The 22689-nt window shown below is 43.9% G+C and overlaps 1 protein-coding gene across 4 annotated transcripts in view; it reads left to right on the top strand.

Annotated features, from left to right (window-relative positions):
* The window catches only part of NRK (Nik related kinase), a 254536-nt gene that overhangs the window by 191575 nt on the left and 40272 nt on the right, over window positions 1-22689 (top strand). For all 4 annotated transcript variants that reach the window (XM_029607581.1, XM_029607578.1, XM_029607580.1 and 1 more), the window contains 2 exons: window positions 10102-10202; window positions 18236-18385. In XM_029607581.1, coding sequence (XP_029463441.1) covers window positions 10102-10202; window positions 18236-18385 — 251 coding nt within the window. The remainder of the gene's footprint in view (window positions 1-10101; window positions 10203-18235; window positions 18386-22689) is intronic.

The raw sequence follows: 22689 nt of genomic DNA, 5'->3' as shown, positions 1-22689 counted from the left end.
AGACCCCGCAGAGCCATTGGCAGACCCTATTCCTCCAATGACCCAAATTAGAGGAGAGACCTGGCCTGACTTTGTGTTGTATGTGTGAGTGTGCATGAGTGTGTGTATGTATGCCAGAGAGAGAGAGAATGCTTGGGTATGTGTGTATGCAAGACAGAGAGCATGCATGGAGTGGCATGTGAGCCAGACAGAGAGTGAATGGGAGTGTTTGTGTGTATGAGTGTGCATTGGTGTGTGTATGAGAGTGAGTGCATAGCTGTATGAGGGGGGACATGGGGGTGTGTATTTGTAAATGACAGAGTGAGTGCATGTGTGTATGTGTGAGAGAGAAAGAGTGTGAATGGGAGTGTTTGTGTGAGAGTGCATGGGTGGATGTATTAGAAAGAGAGTGCCTGAGTGTGTGTATGAGTGCATTGGTGTGTGTAAAAGAGAGAGTGTATGGGTGTGTATATGAGAGAGAAAGAGCGCTTGGATGTGTGTATGAGAGAGAAAGTGTATGGGTGTGTGTGTATGAGAAAGAGAGAGCGTACATGGGTGTGTATGAATGCATGGGTGTGTGTATGAGAGAGAGTGCTTGGGTGGGTGTAATAAAGAGAGAGAGAATGCATGGGTATGTGTATGAGAGCGAAAAAGTGCATGGGTGGGTGTATGAGAGAGAGAGAGAGAGAGAATGCAAGGGTGTGTGTGAGTGACCATGTATTTATATGACAGTGAAGAAAGTTTCTGTGCTGTTCCCCTTCCCCCCACTAATCAACAGTCTCCTGATAAGTGGGAATCAAAAACTCCCAGGTATGGAGAATGGGGGATTTTTCAAAAATCCTTATTGGTTGTAATTATTGGGTGGTGTTTGATGTGTCTCCTGGTTTGAAATATTTTATTGGTGTTTGGTTTATTTAAAAAAAAAGTTTATATGAGTTCTTAATTATTGGATGTTCTTCTATTTATCAGCTATTTTGAAATACTTATTCTTCTGATTCATATTGTTTTATAATTATGATTGTTTTATATTTCTTTATTTTATAGTTTGATGTTTTCTGAGAAATAGTGATATTTGTTTTTCTATGGTTACACTGCATACAGGGTTTGGCTTTCGGTTTCCAGTTCAATTTTTGTCGGCACGTTTCTATTTATATTTTATGATATCTGTGAAGGAATGGTCTTACTACCCCTCAACTTGTGTGGGACCAGGTTAGATACCTGTCCACCTTAAAGTACTACAGAAAGGAGAGCTCTGTGATCAGAACTCTGCTGGGGAGGAAGAGTCTGAGCCCAACTAGGATCAGGAGATCCCCGCATCTCTAGAAGACAGTTACTGAATACATTGCTGACCTAACTAAAACTCTGAGTAGACTGCTGGAGGGAAGCAGTTTTGTGTATAGGAGAAGGCAGCTCCTAATTACATTGGGGCTGATGCAATAAAGTGCACCTGCAGTTGGACGTGGGTTGTAGAGGCGCTAACTAATCCCCTTATGGGGAGGAACAACTCTTTAAAAAAATAATTAAAAAAAAAAGTTTAGAAAAAGCAATAGCAGCGGTTTGGAGAATGGATGCTGGTTAATTCAGCATCCATTCTCCAAACCTGAATACAGGCACCAGAAGAAGTGTATAAAATCAATATTAAAGTGTTGGGCACTTAATATTAATTTATTCACTCCTTCACTTATTGCCCATTGGTCCTTTTCACTGACATTTGTCAGTGAAAGGACCAATCCCCTTTCAGGGCAGCCTTCTGAAAGGGGATTGGTCCTTTCACTGACATGTGACAATAAAGGGACAAATCTGCAATAAGTGAAGGAATGAATAAATTAATATTAAATGCCCGACACTTTAATATTGACTTTATACACTCCTTCTGGTGCCAGTAGTCAGGTTGGGAGAATGGACGCTGAATCAGCGTCCATTTTCCTAACCCCTACATGTGCACTGGTTAGGAAAACGGGACGCTGATAAATTCAGCATCCATTTTCTTAACCGGCAGACAGCCACCACAGCGGACCTCTTTCTGGCTTGCGCTGTAAGGGGCGGATTTTCATACTCCGCGAATAGGCCTACTTTTGTTTGCGCTCCAGGCGCAAACAAAAGTACGCTGGATTTTAGTAGATATGCGCGGAGCCGCGCATATCTGCTAAAAACCTGGATCGGCGCGCGCAAGGCTATCGATTTTGTATAGCTGGCGCGCGCCGATCCGCGCAGCCTACCCCCGTTCCCTCCGAGGCCGCTCCGAAATCGGAGCGGCCTCGGAGGGAACTTCCTTTTGCCCTCCCCTCACCTTCCCCTCCCTTCCCCTACCTAACCCACCCACCCGGCCCTGTCTAAGCCCCCCCCTTACCTTTGTTGGGGGATTTACGCCTCCCAGAGGGAGGCGTAAATCCCCGCGTGTCAGCGGGCCTCCTGCGCGCCGGGACGCGACCTTGGGGCGGGTCCGGAGGGCGCGGCCACGCCCCCGGGCCGCCCCGGGCCATAACCACGCCTCCGGGTCCGCCCCCGAAACGCTCCCGGCATGCCCCCTAAACGCCGCGCGGTTCGGGCCCGCCCCTGACACGCCCCCGACACGCCCCCCTCGGAGAACCCCGGGACTTACGCGAGTCCCGGGGTCTGCGCGCGCCGGTGAGCCTATGTAAAATAGGCTCACCGGCGCGCAGGGCCCTGCTCGCCTAAATCCGCCCGCATTTGGGCGGATTTAGGCGAGCAGGGCTCTTAAAGTCCGCCCCTAAATGAGGCACTAGGGGCGCGCAATCGCCCCTAGCACCTCCTCAACAATGCGAGCCCTAATTTAAATATTGCATCACGCCCCCAGGAAAGGTGCCTGGGGATGCGTTATGAAAGCGGGCGCTGAATACACAGCGCCCGCTTTCAGCGCGAGTTTTTTCCATTGGCCCCATTGTTGCTCTAACTGAAGCTTTGAGCACTACTGTTGAAGGTAGGAAATACAAAGAGAATAGATGCCTCGGTCTTTTTCAAATCCTTTATTGAAGTGGAGACGTAAAAGAATAATACAGCCCGACTCTGGCCGACTCTGGCCGTTCTCACAACGGCTGCCTCAGGAGCTAGAAATCAAATCATATGAAACATTGTTTCAATAAATAAATCTATAAAACAATAAATACAAAATTGAAAATAAAAAATAAAACATTTTTGGTGGTTAACAGTATTCTAAAATGGTGACCTACAGGATGAAACAGTGTTAAAAACCTTCACGGTTTATTCCTAGTCAAAAAGAATCATATTATATTTAACTTATGGAGACAATATTGGTTTTGTATGATAATACAATTCTCAATAAAATTCACTGAGAGGATTTTTTTACCTTAGATATACATTCATGGACTCATGATGGTGGAACAAGTCGTGTACTTGTTTTTCAAACTCAATTGAAAAACAAGCTGTGCCTTGAAACCCGAGCCGGGAGGAGAGCTAAGCGTTTACACCTTTTTCCTATCTGAAGCAGATACCGGGGGTAAGCGGTAGCTTGCCCCGACGGCTTGACTTTCATCAGCTGCTTCATTTCCTGAGTCTGAGGGGGCGTTTCCAGTGGAGGCGGGACCAGGGCTTCGACCTTTAAATTCAAGTATTGTAGCGGCGCGCAGCAGAGCCGGCGCGCTGCTAAAGCCGCACGCGTTTAAGGGGCGCGCGGCAAAGCTGGGCTTTGCCGGGCTTCGCCGGGCCTTCGCTGGGATTTCGCTCTAGAAAACTGGATGTTTACTCCACAGAAAATGCTTCGAACAGACTGAAAAAATTCCTTTAGGTAAGAGCTAGACCTCCTTCTGACTTCTTTAGTGAAATCTTGTAAATTTATATACATCTACCATTGAATACTTGTTTGTTCTTGATGGTTTAAACATTCTTTCCTTAATATGCCGCACACTAAGAGAAAGGCCAGAATACGGCCTTCTAGTGAAGCGACAATTCCTGAAGTAGGACAAAAGACAGTATTAGATTGGCTTGACCCACAGAATCCCCTACAGGTGTTAGTCGCTGGAGGAAACCCACTAGAACGAAGTGCTTCCTCCTTGACTACTGAGAAATCCCCCTTAACCAAGGTGTTGACTCCTTAAAAGAAGTTAATCTTACTATCATCCACTAGACGCGTTATGGCAAACCAAAGTGCACTCATGTGCCGGTTTGAAAGTTACCATCCCTGTTTCCCTGAGCTTAAATTACAGTTCCAATGTCCCCCATACACACCACATCCTTTACAAATATTTGGTGTAGCAAAATGTTTCTGGTTGGAACTGTGTATGCAGAATAACACCATTGCTCCTAGCTAACAGATGCAGAGCACCTGAGCGTTTTCCAAAGAGCTTGGATCTCCATTTTTACACTGGCACTGAATATAAAGTAAGGAAGCATGCAGGCAAACAACACCCTGATGCTCCTTTCCATTCTACATGCAGATGTTCACTTCCAAACTGCAGAAAAGAAGAACACAGCCTTCATCATTTTGTTCCCAAAAAACATTTTTGTGTTTACTCCAGGTGCCCCAAATATGAATTTATCTTCTGCTTATTATGACTTAAATGCTACTTCATTTCCATACTTAATTACAGTAGATTGCAGCAAATTAACTTAATAAGCTCTTTATCTTGTTTGTAATTGAGAGCCCTATTCAGTAAGGATCTTTGCTGGAGGTTTTCTAATATGCCATCCCCTGACAGTATTATTGAGTAGTGTGCTGCCTTAGTAGCAAAAGCTTCAGAGCTGGAGTTTGTCCGCTATGAAATTGCACAGCAGTATAATTTAACTGGCTGATCATTTAATGTTCAAGTCGTGCATCTTCTTCTGAAACCAGGAAACTTTTTCATTTTTTCAAACTGTACGGAAATGAAAACATAGTTAACTGGCCTGGCTTATCTGCATTCCAAGATTGTGTGCCATCAAGACAGTTTAGAAAGTGCTGAATAGATTTCTTCACATTATGCTTCATGTAGTGCTAGATTTATGTTCCATCCCAGTTATGGCAGGATCCACCATGAGGCTTCTTTCTGCTGCTGACGGCATTAATAACCGCTGCCTGTTTCATGGTAAAATAATAAATGATGGCAAACAAATACCATCCAGCCCACGCAGTCTGCCCAGTTACCCTATTCACATTATTATGGATACATCGCAGTTGCCAGCCACAGAGCATGACCACCTGCAAGGGTTCTCCTTATGATCTCCTTTTTGCACCACCATCATGGATAGAAGAGCATTCAAGATCTCCACTTAGTTCGCTCCAGCACCCACCTTTTCCATGCCTAACCACAAGATTGCCTAATAATCTACAGAACCAGTAATACTGGCGTGACCATTGCCCAAATATACAGTCTCCTAGGTCCCCTGCGTAGCCTGCCAGACAGACTGAGCTACTTGAGCACCTATGTTTCCATTAGGATTTCTGGTTAATTTAAGAACTAGCAATCTGCTGGATAGAACAAGCTCCTAGTTTGATTCTATCATCACTATAATATGGTCTAACTAACTGCCATTACTAGTAAGTCTCCAAAGTCCATTGTGTAGCTTGCTAGACACACCTCACGACGTGAGCATCTGCATTTCCACTGCTAATAGTTACAGAACTTGCAGCCTGTCAGGCAGACCCAGCTGCTAGTCCAGGTCACAAGTATCTGTCAGATCCCCTAGTAGCTGATGTATTTATTGTATCTCACACTCAGGGATAAGCGCTGGCTTTCCCAAGTCTACCTGGCTATTAACTGTTCATGAACTTTTCCTTCAGGACCTTATCCCACCCTCTATTGAATCCCACTATGTTAGTTGCCTTGACCTTGTCCTGTGAATAAAATTCATAGTTGGATTGTGCACTGAGTGAAAAAATACTTCTTATGATTTGTTTTAAATCCGCCGGTTGCTAGTTTCATGGAGTGTGCCCTAGTCTTAGGGGTAGATTTTTTTAAAACGCGCGATCGCGTACTTTTGTTCGCGCAGCAGGCGCAAACAAAAGTACGCAGGATTTTATAAGATAAGCGCATAGCCGCGCGTATCTTATAAAATCCTGGATCGGCGCGCGCAAGGCTGCCGATTTTGGGCAGCCTGCGCGCGCCGAGCCGCGCAGCCTGCCTCCGTTCCCTCCGAGGCCGCTCCGAAATCGGAGCGGCTTCGGAGGGAACTTTCTTTCGCCCTCCCCTCACCTTCCCCTCCCTTCCCCTACCTAACCCACCCCCCCGGCCCTATCTAAACCCCCCCCCCTTACCTTTGTCCCTAGATTTACGCCTGCGAGAAGCAGATGTAAATCTACGCGCGCCAGCGGACTGCTGGTGCGCTGTCATCCGACCCGGGGGCTGGTCCGGAGGCCTGGACCACGCCCCCGGGCCGGCACCACGCCCCGGTCCCACCCCCGAAACGCCGCGTCATCCGGCCCCGCCCCCGACACGCCCCTTCAAAAAACCCCGGGACCTATGCGCATCCCGGGGCTCTGCGCGCGCCGGCGGCCTATGCAAAATAGGTGCGCCGGCGCGCGAGGGCCCTGCTCACGTAAATCCGGGCGGATTTACGCGAGCAGGGCTTTTAAAATCCACCCGTTAGTGTTATTTGAAAGGGTAAATAACCATTCCCTATGTACCTGTTCCACCCCACTCATGATTTTATAAATCTCAGTCATATCCCCTCTCAGAGAGCACGTCTCAAAACTAGAGCCTTAATTCATATAGCCTTTCTCTATAAGGGAGCTTTTCCATCCCTATTATCATTTTTGTTGACCTTCTCTGCACCTTTTCTATCTCCACTATGTCTTTTTTGAGATGGGGTGACCAGAACAGCACATAATACTCAAGGTATGGTTGCACCATGTATCTATACAAAGGCATTATGATATTCTCAGGTTTGTTCTCTGTTCCTTTCCAAATAATTCCTAACATTCTATTTGCCTTTTTGATCGCTGCTGCGCACTGAGCTGAAGATTTCAAGGTATTGTCTACAGTACCTGGGTGGTGACTCCTAATACGGAATCCAGCATTGTAATTGGGATTATTTTTTACCATGTACATTACTTTTCACTAGTAAGAGTTTTATCATTGTGTAATTAGCTGTGATGCATACAAATCACCCTTTAAAGAAAAGTTTATATATGTGTGGTTTTTGTCTACCTTAACAAATACATGATGAGTGTATAAATTATTTTATTCCTTTCACCTCAAAGAAGATAATGCAATATGTTGCTTCAACATTGTTTAGTGAAACAGAAATAAATCTGTGAATCTATACAATCAGTCTATCAATAACTTGGCACCATTTGCTTTGATAAACTCTCTATGAACATTTGAGAGGTTACAGCACCAGTATTACCTTATCTGTTTTGAGGTATCTTGTCACTCATATTGCTGGCAAATTCCTTACACCTTCAAAAATTGTGCTGCTTTATTAGTGATCCCTTCCCAATCTCAGCACATTATGCATTTCCTGAAACCTCTTATCTTTGTATGTTTCTAATTGTAAGCTTCTCATAGCAGGGATTATCTCTTATGTTATGTTATACTTGTATACTGCCTCCCTCAAACAAAAGTTTGACCTGAAACAGTTCAGCTTAACAACCCTCAATGATCTATTAAGTCGAAACAACATACTACATGTAAATCAATGGGAGTAGTGTATATCATCTTGTGCCCGTGTGAAATGATATATGTGGGAAAAACTACACGACAGTTACGAACTAGAGTGATTGAACCGCTCTAGTCTATCTACAAAACATCTGAATGCACTCACACACACACACACACACACACACAAATTAGACCCCATGACCAGTCTTGGTCTCTCACGCACACAACAATCATCTTCCTGACCAGACTCTCTCACCCAGAAACACATCACTTCCCCGACCAGTCTCTCTCTCTCAATCACACACATGCTCTCTCTTATATACAAGCTCAAAATCACACACAAATACTCTTGCACCATTCACACCCACACACACCAGTTCACACCCATTCACAACCACACACCATCCTGCACCCACACACACCAGCCCTCACCCAGGCACCAACACCCACACACATACCAGCCCTCACCCAGGCACCCATTTACACCCACGCACACACACCAGCCCTCACCCAGGCACCCATTCAGACCCACACCCTGACTCCCATTCACACCCACACTCCCATTCTCACATTCATGCACCAGGGCTCACCGCCATGGATGGGCTCCAGGGATGGGTTCCAGTTCCACCGCGGCTTTACTCCAGCGGGACTTCTTTTTTGCCGCCATGGGGATGGGCTCCTGTGGCAGTTTTGCTTGGCCAGGGTCAGGCTTCCTCTTTGCCACTACGGGGATGGGATTCTGTGGCGGCCTTGCTTCATCGGTTTCCTCTTCACCGCCATGGGGATGAGCTCCCGTGGCAGCCTTGCTTCATCAGGTCAGGCTTCCTCTTCACCGCCAGGGGAATGAGCTCCTGTGGTGGCCTTGCTTCCACACTGCCACTCCTCCCAACCCCCAATCTATGCTATGTCCCTTCTTTCTGCCTCACTGGCCAATCAGAAGCTTCCTCCCTTCTTTCTACTCCCACTGGCAGGTAAAAAGGAGGAGGCTTCCAATTGGTCTGCGTGGGGGCAGGAAGAATGGAGGAGGCTTGCCATTGGCCCACCGGGGCAGGGAACGGGGAAGCACAACCGGGGCATTGGGACTCCGGGAGCCGCGACACACCTGCCGGTGCTTGGCGACACACTGGTGTGTCGCGACACACCGGTTGAGAATCGCTGTTCTAAGTGATTCATCAGTAGGGGTTTTTTTGCCATCTTTTTTCTAGTTTCTTAGAAGTTTTTTGGACTTTTTCAGTTTTTCATTATACCAGGGGTTCAATTTTCTCTGATTTTTTTTATTTTTGTTTAGTTTTTGTTTGTATAGGGCTATGTTTATCTGCAATTTTTTTTATCATATTTTCCCATGAATTGAATGTATCATAGCAACTGTTTAGGTTGAAATAATTAATTTTGATCTCTAATGCTAGTTATAGTTAGTGTTTCTATTTTTATTTTCTTTCTGAATGTTAAGGTGCTTTTCATCTTAGAGTTTTTAGTTTTTTATTTATTAAAACAGCTTTGATAAGATGGTGGTCAGACCATGCAATTGTCATGTGTTTAGTACTTATTTTGTGGTAATTAGGATTTGCGAATATTAAATCAAGCATGTTGCCAGCTTTGTGTGTGGCTTCAGAGATGTGTTGAGTCCATCCTAAGGCCTCCATTGCATCAAGGAACAAGTCACAAGTAGCGGATCTTGGTGAAATGTTTAAGTGCAGATTAAAGTCTCCTAAGATTATTGTTGTTTCTGGAGTATGGCATTCTTTTGTGAAGAATTCAGTAATGGGTGAGCAATCATTTTGGAGTAAGACAGGTGGGCAGTATACCAATCTGATATTAATTTGTTTTGATTTTAAAATAGCTACTTCATATGGAAGGTAAATTTTTATTTTCTTTAGTGTCAATTGGACTTCTTTTTAGTAGGCCTCCACCTTTACTTTATTGTCATGGAATATGGAATAGATCTTAGGATGAGATAATTGGTTTAAGAGTACATTGTCCTTGTCGTTTAGCCAGGTTTCAGTTATGCAAAAAATTATAGGTTGTTGTTCATCTATAATATTCTTGATAAGTGGTTTTTTTTTTAATTGATTGAGCATTCAATAGTAATAATAGGGTGAACAGAATGCAAGTTTTGATGTTTTGGTTTTTGGAGATTGTTGTGCATTGTAGAAATGTATCAGCCTTGTTAAGGTTTTGATTTTTGATTTTGTTGTTCATTAGGTTACGTGTTATTGGATCTATTTTGATTTTTGAATCCATGATAGACAGTAATGACTCAGAGATAAAAGCAAAGCAGTGTCCTTGGGGCGATCTCCCAGCACAGTGGTAATATCCTTGGGACAGTCAACCAGTGGGGGATAGACAGTGGGGGAAATTGGAGCGGATGAGATCAGATGGTTTCTAATGGTAGGGTATTTTGTGGTATCTTTAAGTGGTGGTGATGACCTTGGGCAGTAGTAGGGATTGTACAGGATGGGCAGACTAGACAGGCCATATAGTCTTTCTAACATCATGTTTCTATGTTTTAACATTTTTAGTCTTGGTAATCAGCTAAATGATTGAGAAATTCTTTTTTTTATTACAGTTAAGTATGAAAGGATAAAATTTCTTGTTATTGCACTGAAGAATTCAGTTGAAGTCTATGCCTGGGCTCCAAAACCGTATCACAAATTTATGGCCTTCAAGGTGAGCTGTCTCATTTTTGGGTAAAATGTGTCAATTGCGCAAACGCATGATGATCATGTAACCACAGTGTAAAGTGTGAGGGGTAGAATTTTTGCTTGAAATAAGTCTGTTGCTTATTAAGATGTTTTTAAGGTCTTCTTTATTTGCTACATGAAGAAAACAAATGACCAGATCTTTTTTTTTTTCATTCAGGACACTGGCTGCTAAAAGAATTGCAGCATACATGCGGAAATCCACAAGTTGTTTTACTATATAGTGTTGCTTCATTGTCTTCTAACAACCATTCTCCAAAGCTTAGAAAGCAATTGCATTAGTCTCTTGGTAAAGCGCGCAGAGGGTTAGGGACAACTTAAGGTTCATTCAAAATCTCACACAATTCCTTCATATGTACACGCACAAAAATTGTGCTTCATTTCACTGTTTTTTGTCTTTTTCTTCATTTCTCATTTTGTTTTATGTTTATTTTTTCTTCATATCACTTAGTGGTGTAAACAAAATAAACATATAACTGAAAGAAAATGAAATAGACAAAAAGCAAAAAAACCAAACAAACCCAAAAAGAAAAAATTCTGCCTAAACCCCCTTCCCCAGTGCTGCTTCAATAAAAAATAACTCAGGCCTTGCCCATCCCTCCATCCTCCTCCTACGTAGTAACTTACCCCATCCATGCAGCAGAATTGATCTCCGGTCAGTCCTGCCCTGCCAGGTCCTGGTTTCAAAATGATGCAGGCCAGTGCTATTCTGTTGTATGGCCATATCACAAAATGGTGCCAGTCTCATAAAACAAAATGGTGCTGGCCTCACCATTTGGCAACTGGGACCTGGGTTTGGCAGGAGTGACTGGGGATTACCCCTGCCTCTTAGGACTGCTACGACCCTCATAGATGGGGTACATCACTGGCCGAGTGGTGGGGGGGGGAGGGGGTTGCATTAAAAAATTATGGTTGATCTTAGGTTTTTTCACTGACGACAGAGACAAAAAAAATAATTTTTGTGATTTTTTTTTTGTTTGTTTTCAAATGAAACAAAATGAAACTTCAGGTTTTCATCACATTTTTTATTTTGCTTGAAAACAAATGCACACACATAGCAATTTCCACGACATAGCACAGAAAACACTGAACAAAAAATATCCACGAAAGTGATGCAAAAATACATTTCTGGACAGTTTTGGAACCACACAAGTTTTAACCAAAGTGTAAATTAGATGCTTGGCAAAAACTTGGGTCCTCCCCCCTGTTCTGGGTTCAGACCGTGCACACTGGCATTCTGCCCAGGGGCTAATCTCACTGAGGACTACACTGGGGGCTACCTGAGGGGCTATCACTTACGTGCACACAGGACTACCTTGGGGCTTACCTAAAATAAACACACAAAATTACTGGGATTGTACCTGGGGGCTTGAACCCAGGAACTTATTCCCTACACAAATAGTCACACACAAACTGATTCAATACAGACTCTTACCTGTTAATAATCATTTCACAGTGCAAAACAGTAAATACAAGTTCACTCACAGGTGGCCTTCAAACTAATCTGTGTCTGGGTAAGAACTCTGCATCCACACGGCCCAACCTCCATGCAACAACCAGCATGGAGATCGCAAAGGATGACAGAAGATACTGAGACCAGTTACTGTGGACCTGCCTTAGCAAGGCAGGCCAGAGGCATTCCTTGCTAAGGTTTTAAATTGGCCAGACCTCTGGGTCAATTAAACTACAGGTGCCATGAAGCTTAGATGGGGCTTAGGGATTTTTGATAAGGTTATTCTGACCAATTGCAGAGGGAGGACCTATCACTATTTGCACCGATACTCGCTAAGCTTGATACCCTCATCGGTGCCCTCCCAATGCAACCGTTGCCATTGGGAACGAAGACTCCGATTCCCAATCCCAGGGCAGACGAAGCCTCGGGGGATTCACTGATGCCTGAGCCAATACAGGGCTGTCGGGGATTTAGAATCTGAGACTCCAGATTTCTCCATCGATTCCATTACTTCCACCGTCGATGCCACCGATGAAACCATCAATGCCTTCAATGCCAAGTTTCATACCTCACTCTACTCCTCCATGGCGTCCTTCATCAGATACCTGGGACGAGGGGGACACCGATTCTTCATCAGTGGATATTTTATCGGACCCATCCCCACCGGAAGAAAGAGGAAGTCACCACCGGAAGACCTCTCCTTTTCCAATTTTGTGAAAGAGATGTCAGACACCGTTCCCTTCCAGTTGGTAACTGAAGAGGATACAAGACAAAAAACACTGGAGGTCTTACAATTTGTGGATCCTCCTAAGGAGGTATTTGCCATTCCAGTGCATGAAGTCCTCATTGATCTCCAGCATAGACTGTGGGAACATCCTTGTTCATTTCCACCAGTAAACAAGCGGACTGACTCCACATACCTGGTTTTGCATATACCAGGTTTTCAAAATCCTCAGCTCCCACACCAATCTGTAGTGGTGGAGTCTGCCCAAAAAAAGTCAAAAAGAATCCGCCCACATTCGTCTATGCCGCCTGGCAAGGAGCAAAACTCCTTAGATACTCTTGGCTGAAAAATGTTCCAAGTTTCCATGCTTGTCTCCAGAATTGCATCATATCAATTATATATGACTCAATAGCGCAATTTATGGAAGCAAATGCAGGAATTATCTGAATCTCTGCCTCAGCAATACCAAGATTCCTTTAATAACATTATTTATAAAGGCCTAGAAGCAGCATAAACACGTGCAGCCTATGATAGCTTTGAAACATCTTCCAGAATGGCTGAAATAGGAATTAGTGCCCGCAGATGGGCTTGGCTAAAGGCTTCTGACCTCAGGCCTGAGGTTCAAGAAAAATTGGCAGACCTGCCTTGTACTGGAGACAACCTTTTTGGGGAGAAGGTACAAGATGCTGTGGCGCAGCTAAAGAAACATTCTGAAACTCTGCGCCAATTCTCCACTGTCCCAGCAGAGACACCCTCTTCTGCATGGCGCACAGCCAGAAAGGACACCAGGAAACCATATTACAAACCACGTCGATACTATCCTCCAGCACCTCATGGTAGAGCATCAAGACCATCCCAGAGAGGTCAATCCAGGCAACCAAGGGCACCTAAGCCTCAACCTCCTCCTCAGACAAGCCCAGCATTGGGATTTTGAAAACCTGCCCGAGGACAGCAGCCACTCCACCAACCCGATCCCGGATCTACCAGTGGAAGGTCAGATCTCCTTCTTTCTACCCAATTGGTCAAACATCACAACAGATCAATGGGTACTATCCATTATCGCACAAGGTTACCATCTGGATTTTCTCAAAGTACCCAACCACTCCCCACCAAGTTCGCTTTGGGTACACAAAGATCATTCCAATTTTCTTCAAACAGAATTATCCACCTTCCTGAGAGCCAGGGCAGTGGAACCAGTTCCCCGACCTCAGCAGGGCAGAGGATTCTACTCCCGCTATTTTCTCATTCCAAAGGAAACAGGAGGCCTATGTCCCATTTTAGACCTACGAAAACTCAACAAATTTCTAAGGAAAGAAAAGTTCAGAATGGTATCCTTAGGCACAATGCTTACCCTTCTTCAGACAAGAGATTGGCTCTGTTCTATGGATCTTCAAGATGCTTATGCTCACATTCCAATATTTCCCCCTTATCGCAGGTTCCTGCGCATTCTGGTGGGTCATCAACATTTTCAATACTGGGTACTGCCATTCTGACTTGCCTCCGCACCCTTAGTATTCACAAAGTGCCTAGCAGTAGCAGCGGCCCATCTACGCAAAGAAAGTATACATGTGTTTCCTTATCTAGACGACTGGCTCATCAAGAGCCAATCAAAGCAAGGAGCTCTCAACTCGCTCAAGCAAACAATCGATCTGCTTCACTTCTTGGGATTTCTAATCAACTACCAAATATCCCATCTTATACCATCTCGCCTTCTTCAATTCATCAGAGCAGAATTGAACCCCATCGTATCCAAAGCCTTCCTTCCAAAAGACCGCGCAGAGACACTTTCCAAATTAGTGAACTCTCTGCGCACAAAGCCAACAGCGACGGCCCATCAGTTCCTAACTCTACTCAGCCACATGGCTTCTACAGTTCACATCACTCCTATGGCCAGATTAGCCATGAGAGTAACCCAATGGACATTGACATCTCAGTGGCTCCAAGCCATTCAGCCACTATCGTCTTCAATTCAAATAACCCACCAGTTACGTTCATCTCTCCTTTGGTGGGCAAACACGAACAATTTTCTCACATGCTTACCTTTCCAGCAACCAGGTCCTTGGGGTTGGGGAGCACATCTAGACAGTCTTCAGACTCAAGGTACTTGGTCAACACTCGAAGCAACCTTCCAAATCAACTTCTTGGAGCTTCAAGCTATACGTTTTGCTCTCTATGCATTCAAGGACTGTTCACACAAGACTGTTCTAATACAAACAGACAATACAGTTGCCATGTAGTACCTGAACAAACAAGGAGGTACAGGCTCTTATCTCCTTTGCCAAGAAGCTGCACAGATTTGGGACTGGGCCCTGACACATTCCATGTTTCTCCGGGCCACCTATCTACAGGCATACACAATGTAGTTGCAGATCGCCTAAGTCGTCAGCCAACAATAGACCTCTTTGTATTCGAACTGAATCACAAAGTGGACAGATTCTGCTCCCTACTCAAACAGAAAAACCAGTTAGCCAAGGATGCCTTTGCTCGCCCCTGGAACTCCGGCCTTCTCTACGCATATCCTCCGATACAGCTAATAACCAAAACTCTAGTGAAGCTACAACAGGACAAAGGATCAATGATACTCATAGCCCCATATTGGCCTCAACAAGTATGGTTTCCCATACTTCTCAACCTCTCGATCAGGGAATCAATTTGCCTGGGCATGGCACCCACTCTCATAACTCAATCTCTATCCCTCATAGCCTGGATGTTGAAAGCATAATCCTTTAACCACTTAATCTTTCAACTAATGTATCTCAAGTGCTTGTAGCTTCATGAAAGCCTTCCACACAAAAATCCTATCGATGCAAGTGGAAGAGATTTATTACGTGGTGCACACAGAAAAGTATTTTCCTGCCCCACATCATCTTTCCTAGATTATTTCTGGCACCTTTCAGACTCTGGCCTCCAGACTTCGTCAGTAAGGATACACCTGAGTGCTATCTCAGCTTACCACAAGGGAGTAGGTGATGCCCCAATATCAGCGCAACCCCTTGTCAGTAGGTTTATTAGAGGTTTAATTAAACTAAAACCCCTTTGCAGCCACCAGTCACAGAATGGGACCTTAACATAGTACTAGCAAGGCTCATGCGTTCCCCTTTTGAACCCATAGATTCATGAGATATTAAATTTCTTACATGGAAAGTTCTCTTCCTAATAGCTATTTCATCTGCTAGAAGATATGATATGATTTGTATATTATACAAGAATGTTGGTATATAAAAGTTCAAAATAAATAAATAAATAAGAGTTAGTGAGTTACAAGCACCTGTAACATACTCACCTTATACCGGGTTTCTACATAACCGAATGGTACTCCAAACTCACCCTAAATTCCTTCCCAAGGTGGTCACTGACTTCCACTTGAATCAGTCTATAAATTTACCCACATTCTTTCCCAAACCTCACTCGCACCAGAGCGAAAGAGTTTTACACACCTTAGACTGTAAACGAGCGCTAGCCTATTATCTAGAATGCACTAAAGTCTATAGGAACTCCACCCAGCTCTTTGTTTCTTTTGATAAAAACAAACCGGGTAAAGCAGTGGGCAAAAATAACTGGCTAGCAGATTGTATCGAATTCTGCTATGAAAAAGCAGGTCTTTCTCTCCAGGGCCGAGTGAAGGCGCACTCAGTTAGAGCAATGGCATCCTCAGTGGCACACTATCGTTCAGTACTGATTGCTGACAATTGCAAGGCTGCAACATGGAGTTCTCTTCACACATTTGCAGCTCATTACTGCGACAAGGAAAGACGACAAGATTCAGCCTTTGGACAATCTGTTTTAAAGAACTTATTTCCAGTATAATCCCAACTCCTTCCACATCCAACCTGCTGTGATTTCAGGCTGCCTCATTTTTTCCAACAGTACACCTGTTGTTGTACCCGTTGCACAAGTTGTTTGCTGTTGGTCCAGCAGAAAGATGACTCAGCCTGTAGCTTGCTAATCACCCATATGTGAGAACTATCATTCTGCTTGCAAAATTGCTTACCTGTAATAGGTGTTATCCCAGGACAGCAGGATGTAGTCCTCACGAAACCCACCCGCCACCCCACGGAGTTGGGTCCAACCATTTTATTATTTTATTTTTGCTAACGCTTATTGCTACAAACGAGATTGAAGGGAGACCCCTGTTGCTCGAGGGATCATGGCATGCTGGGCATACTCAGTGGGCTCAGTGTGCCAGTCAAATGTTTCTAGAAACTTTGACAGAAAGTTTTCCTTGATAGGGCTCCATCTAGTGATGTCACCCATATGTGAGGACTACATCCTGCTGTCCTGGGATAACACCTGTTACAGGTAAGCAATTTTGCTTTATTGTTTACCATTACTTCTTCTATATAATATGATTTTATTTGCTCTATCCTCTTATTGCTCCAATGAACTTTCTTTCCTAGGTACCTGGAACCGTGATGTACTGAATCAAAGTGTGTGTGTGTGTCGCTATTTAGGCATTAAGCTCCTGGGCTCGAGCCCCAGGCATAATCCCAGTAATTGTGTGTTTATATTGGGTAAACCCTCGAGGTAGTTCTGTGTACATGCAGGCGATAAGCCCCGGAGGTAGCCCCCAGTGTAGTCCTCAGTAAGATTAGGCCCCCCCCCCCAGGACAGAGCCCCTGGGCAGAATGCCAGTGTGCACGGACTGAACCCAGAACACCCCCAAAAGTGTGCACCCACTAAAGATGGGACTATTGCCCAGTCCTTAAATCTGTCTTTTTGCATGCAGAGATTTACTTTGATATCATCTTTTGAAACTGTTTGGAAAAAACAGGACTTAAGAGCAGTCTGAGGTCATTAAAGATCCAGAATGCTAGGTCTGAATCAGTCCCATTTCTCTGTGCCAGATAGACAGTGAAGAAAAGGAGATGGAAGAATGAGTGTGGATTGCTTTGTTGTACTTAAGATGTTTAAAGGTCTCTGTACCCCTCTTCAGAGCAGGTATGGGCTGTATGTCCCTGTTGGAGCTGATGAGGAAAGCGTCCCAGAATGCCATGCTCTGTGCATGTCGTGGTCATTCTGGAGGTTGATAGACAAACCACAGGAAGAACTGGCAGGTCTGACATGTTCATTAAAAAAAAACTTACAGAACTGAACTGAGTCCATCTAGTTCAGCTTACTCTGCTTGTAATGATCCAAAACTGGGTAAAAAAAAACAAAAAAAACCCCTTAAAACTGATTTTGAATGAGTCCTTTACAAATCTTTTCTACAATTATGTGTCTGCAATGGTGCTTCTACTGTTAGATAATGTCTAGTAGAGCTAAACATTTGTTTGTTGTTTTAAAACTGAAACAATAGGAAAAAACACAACTTTATGAGTTTTTTCTTCTATCATTTTAGAGTGCACTATTTTGCAGATAGGGCACATTCTTTCCAAAATGAAAAAAAAATGGGAAAGCATTAATGAAAATGAAAATCAGCTCCCAAATAACATGACACGACATGACATTGTTTGGTCTACACATATTTAGGGTGTAATTTTCAAAGGAGTTACGTGCATAAATGTAACATACTAACTTGGCAACTTTCAAAAACCATTTACTAGAGTAAAGTGCACTTATTTAGCCTATGGACAATCCAATGGTATATACTGTAGTAATTTCCAAAAGCCCCTTTACTCGAGTGAAGTGAACTAACTTGAGTAAAATCCAGTTTTACTCCAGTAAAGGCTTTTTAAAATCAGGCCCTTAATATCAAATGGAGGTTGCTACTGATTGAGTGGTGGGAACAATCCACCGTTGGCTCTGTACAACAGTCTCTGTGTTGGAAAACTAATTGTTTATGTGGATGTGTATTTGTTTACTTGTTTATTTTTTTCCTTCACAGTCATTTGTATCCCTGCCTCATAAACCGTTATCAGTTGACTTGACTGTCGAGAATGGACAGAGGCTAAAGGTCATTTATGGTTCGGCAGTGGGGTTTCATGCCATCGACGTTGACTCGGGGACAGTTTATGATCTCTACCTGCCAACTCATGTAAGAAACATAGTGTAACTCTTGTCTAAGCCTATTGTGCAGATATGAAACATCTCAGTCACTTAAAAACCCAGGAGATAACTTTCCTCTCTGAAGGCTTATCCATAGAAGCTCAAGGTCTCCCTATTTTAATTAAATTTCACCTGCAGTAAAGCAAAATGTAAAGCACAGCACTCTTAGAGATAAATTCTTCATGCCTGCAGTTTTCTCCCTTCGTCCTTTTACATGTTTTCCTTCCTAAGAATCTTTGGCCTCATGTCCTTTGTAACTGCGGTGCCAATTTGGTTCTGCTTCACCTGAAGAAGAGACATTTGTGATGTGATAAACTTATGACTAAATTAGCATTTTAATATTGCCTGAAGGTTCTTGCTAAAACATGTTTGGAAACCTTAGCAGGAAGTTAGAATATTACCTGCTGTATTATCTAAAATGGTTTCATAAAAGAACATGATTTCCATGTTATCTACTTAAGAACATAAGATATGCTCTACTGGGTGAGACCAAGGGTCTCCAACAGTGGCCAATCCAAGTCACAAGTACCTGGCAAGTACCCAAATGTTAAATAGATCCCATGCTGCTAATGCCAGCAACAAGCAGTAGCTATTCCCTATTGATTAATAGCAGTTTATGGACTTCTTCTCCAGGAACTTATCTAAATCTTTTTTAAACCCATCTACACTAACTTCCTTAATCGCATCCTCTGGCTTAATTGTGCGCTGAGTGAAAAATAATTTTCTATGATTCGTTTTAAATATGCTGCTTGTTAACTTCATGGAGTGCCCCCTAGTCCCTGTATTATCTGGAAGAGAAAATGACCATTTCACATTTACCCGTTCAAGTCCTTTCATGATTTTGTGGCCTCTATCATATTCCCCCTCAGCCGTCTCTTCTCCAATCTGAACAGCCCTAACCTCTTTAGCCTTTCCTCATAGGGGAGCAGTTCTGTGTCCTTTATCATTTTGGTCACCTTTCTCTGTACTTTCTCCAGCATAACTATATCTGTTTTGTGATGTGGCAATGTTATCCCCTTCATACTGTCATTGTAATGTATTTTATGATTCTTTTGTATTTTCTGGTGGTGTCACTTTTTGCTCATTCTGTTTTGGACCTGAGGAAGGGACTGTCCATTGCTGAAAGCTAGTCAAGAAATATATAGTTCCATATTCAGTAAGCTGGCAAGCAGACAAGTCTTCTGGTTAGTTAGCCAAATAACTTGTGATGGATATTCAGCAGGATAAGTCTCCCACTGAATATACATGACTAAAATTATGCGGCTATATTTAGCAATACACTTTTTTTTTTAAATTGAAAATTTTATTAAGCTTTTAACATAAGAATGCAAGAACAGTAAAATTATGCACATTGCGATACATAGTGAATCTAAATCCCCTCCCCCATCACCCCCAGGCGTGGTGGAGCCTGGATAGAGCTGCAGTCCGGTCCAAAGCCTTCGTAAACTAAAAAGGACTGCAAGCCTTAACATTCAGCCTAGCAGATTCCATAGTAATAGTATAAAGGGCAAACAATTACAAAAACAAAAATATAGTAATGCATCCGTGTTCATTAACAGAAGCACTGTTTTCCATATTATGCCAATGAAAAGAAGTTTGAATAGCATCAGTAGCATATTCCAGGTCAGCAATATAATCAGTAAACGGTTTCCAGGTTCCCAAAAAGGAAGGCATTCTATCATATTTGGCAGCAGTTAGAGAAGCCATCCTGTAATAGGAGTGCATCTTCCCTATGACATCCGCAAGGGTGGGCGTCTGGTCAGTTTTCCACCTGATAGCTATCAGGCTGCGAGCGGCCATGAAGATATGCGTACATAAACGCTGTTACGCCTTGCCTATAACATCAGGGTGTACGTGCAGTAGTGCAACAGTAGCGGATGGCAATAGAGCAAGCTGTAAAAGTTCACTAATCCAGGTAAATACAACCTCCCAGAAGGGTAGCAATTTATGACATGACCACCAAACATGAAAGTATGTGCCTTGGTTCCCGCAGTGACGCCAACAGAGGTCCGAAACAGAGGGGTAAATTCTATGTAATTTGTCAGGGGTAAGGGACTACCTAGAGATCATTTTGTAACAGTTCTCTCGCAATCCTGCAGATATCGAGCATCTCCTAGCTGAATACATTACAGCTTCCCATGTATGTGTACTTAATCGCTCCCCCAGGTCAACTTCCCATTGCGTAATAAATGTACTTGGTTCCGGTTCCTCCGGAAAGAAAGTTCGATATATCTTAGAAATAGGCCCCTTAATCCTATCACTATGATTAACAAAGGCTTCAAACAGGGAGCGGCCAGGGCGTAGTAAATGGGCGCGTTGCAAAAAATGTGCCACCTAAGCATAGGCCAAGAAGTCTCTCTGACCAAAGGGCAATATGTCTGCCATCCCTGCCAATGAAAGGATTGTCCCCTGCAACATCATGTGTCCTATGGTAGTGACACCCCTCTCTCGCCAGGAGCTCAACAGTGAAGTCTGGCAGCCCGCCGGCATTTGGGTATCATGAAGGAGAGATGTTTGATAAAAGTATTTATAATTCCCCACCAGCCGCATTCTACTCTGTTTCCAAATTTTCAAAGTGACATATAGAGACCAGGAGACACCCCCCCACCGGTCGCCAAGTATTGCGTGGTTGCCAGAATATTGCCGATAAGGCCATAGTTCCCAGTATAGCCTGTTCGATAGACACCCATTTTTTAGATTCCTTGCAGCGATTGATATCTAGTATGGCTTTTAGTTGGGAGGCCCTGTAGTACCATGTAATGTTAGGCACTCCCAAACCTCCTTGTAGCTTCGGTAGATATAACACTTAGCATGCTATTTGGGGCGGGGGGCGCCTGTGCCAAATGAAGTAAAAAATTTGCTTCTGCCAAGTCGAAGGGCCAGTGTAACACCCTCTAGGGAGTGGGCCGGATCTGTTATGGTGAGCAATATATCGTCCGCAAAAAGCAAAGCTTTATGCTCCGAGTTGCCCAGCGACACTCCCTGTATATCGGTTGCCAAGCGGATCTTGGTCACAAAAGGCTCTAGGTACATGGCAAATAACAGGGGGGACAAGGGGCACCCCTGCCTGGTGCCCCTCCCTATGGTAAAAACTGGGCCGTACCCATTATTTACTTTAACCTGTGCGGAAGGGTTAGCATATAATTGTTGTACCCATTGGAGAAAGTAAGGTCAAATGCCATTTTCCTTAGTGTGGTGAAAAGGAAAGGCCAGTGAACAAGGTCAAATGCCTTTTCGGCATCAAGGGAGAGTAGTACCATAGGGATCTGTTCCTTGCACACCCACCAAATTAGGTCTTTGACTTTTCGGATATTGTTCGCAGCCATGCGCTGCAGTATAAACCCGACCTGGTTGGAGTGAACAAGCTGTGGGAGAAATTTACTAAGGCGTTGGGCTAATACCCTTGCTAGGATTTTTAGATCCACATTTATAAGCTAAATGGGCCTGTAAGAGCCACATTGTGCAGGGTCTCCTCCTGGTTTAGCCAGCACAGTTATTCCTGCTACGTTGTTTTGCAGTCCAATACCACCACCTCTCTAATGTTATTGAAAAATTGAGCCAGGGGTTCAGCGATTGATGAGACACACTTTTGATAGTAAACCCCCAAAAGGCCATCAAGGCCAGAAGATTTGCTCGGTTTTAAAGATTTGATCACCAACTCTATCTCACTAGTCATAATGGGAGCATCTAGGCTTTGTTGCTATTCAGGGGTCAGGCCAGGTATACCAATATCCTGTAAATATTCATCTATATCTGGTTGCTTAATGGACTGTACCGGGGCATACAACTCCTGATAGAAGTTCGAGAAAACTGCCCGAATGTCCGATGAGGCCGTTAAGATGCTACCCTTCGTGTCCTTAATTTTGGAAATAGTGTTTTGGGAAAGCCGGACCCGCAATTGATGCGCCAATAGGCGGCCTGCCTTGTTCCACCCCCCCCCCCCCCCCCCCAGTACTTCTGCTTGGTGGATTCCAGGGCATATAGTATGTGTTTTGTTATCAAGTTGGGATAGCTCAGATTTTAGAGCTAGCAGTTTCTGATAGCAATGAGTGGATTGGGTCCTCATATGAGTCTGAGACAAAGCAGTGATTTTATCTAGCAGAACACGGCGGGCACTCTGTTCAAGGTGCTTGCAAGCGGTGGCTCTGGAAAGGAGAAACACCCCCCCCCCCCCCCCCCGTGCAACTGCCTTAGAGCAGTCTCATAAAATACAGGGAGAGATTTCCGGACTGCTATTCAAACGGAAATATTCCTGTAGCTGCGTTTCCAAAGACTGAACAAAAGAGATGTCCT

This window comes from Rhinatrema bivittatum, chromosome 6 (genome assembly GCF_901001135.1).
Source record: "Rhinatrema bivittatum chromosome 6, aRhiBiv1.1, whole genome shotgun sequence".
NCBI lineage: Eukaryota > Metazoa > Chordata > Amphibia > Gymnophiona > Rhinatrematidae > Rhinatrema > Rhinatrema bivittatum.
The sequence above is the reverse complement of the archived record's forward strand: the minus strand, read 5'-3'. Positions and strand labels throughout refer to the sequence as shown.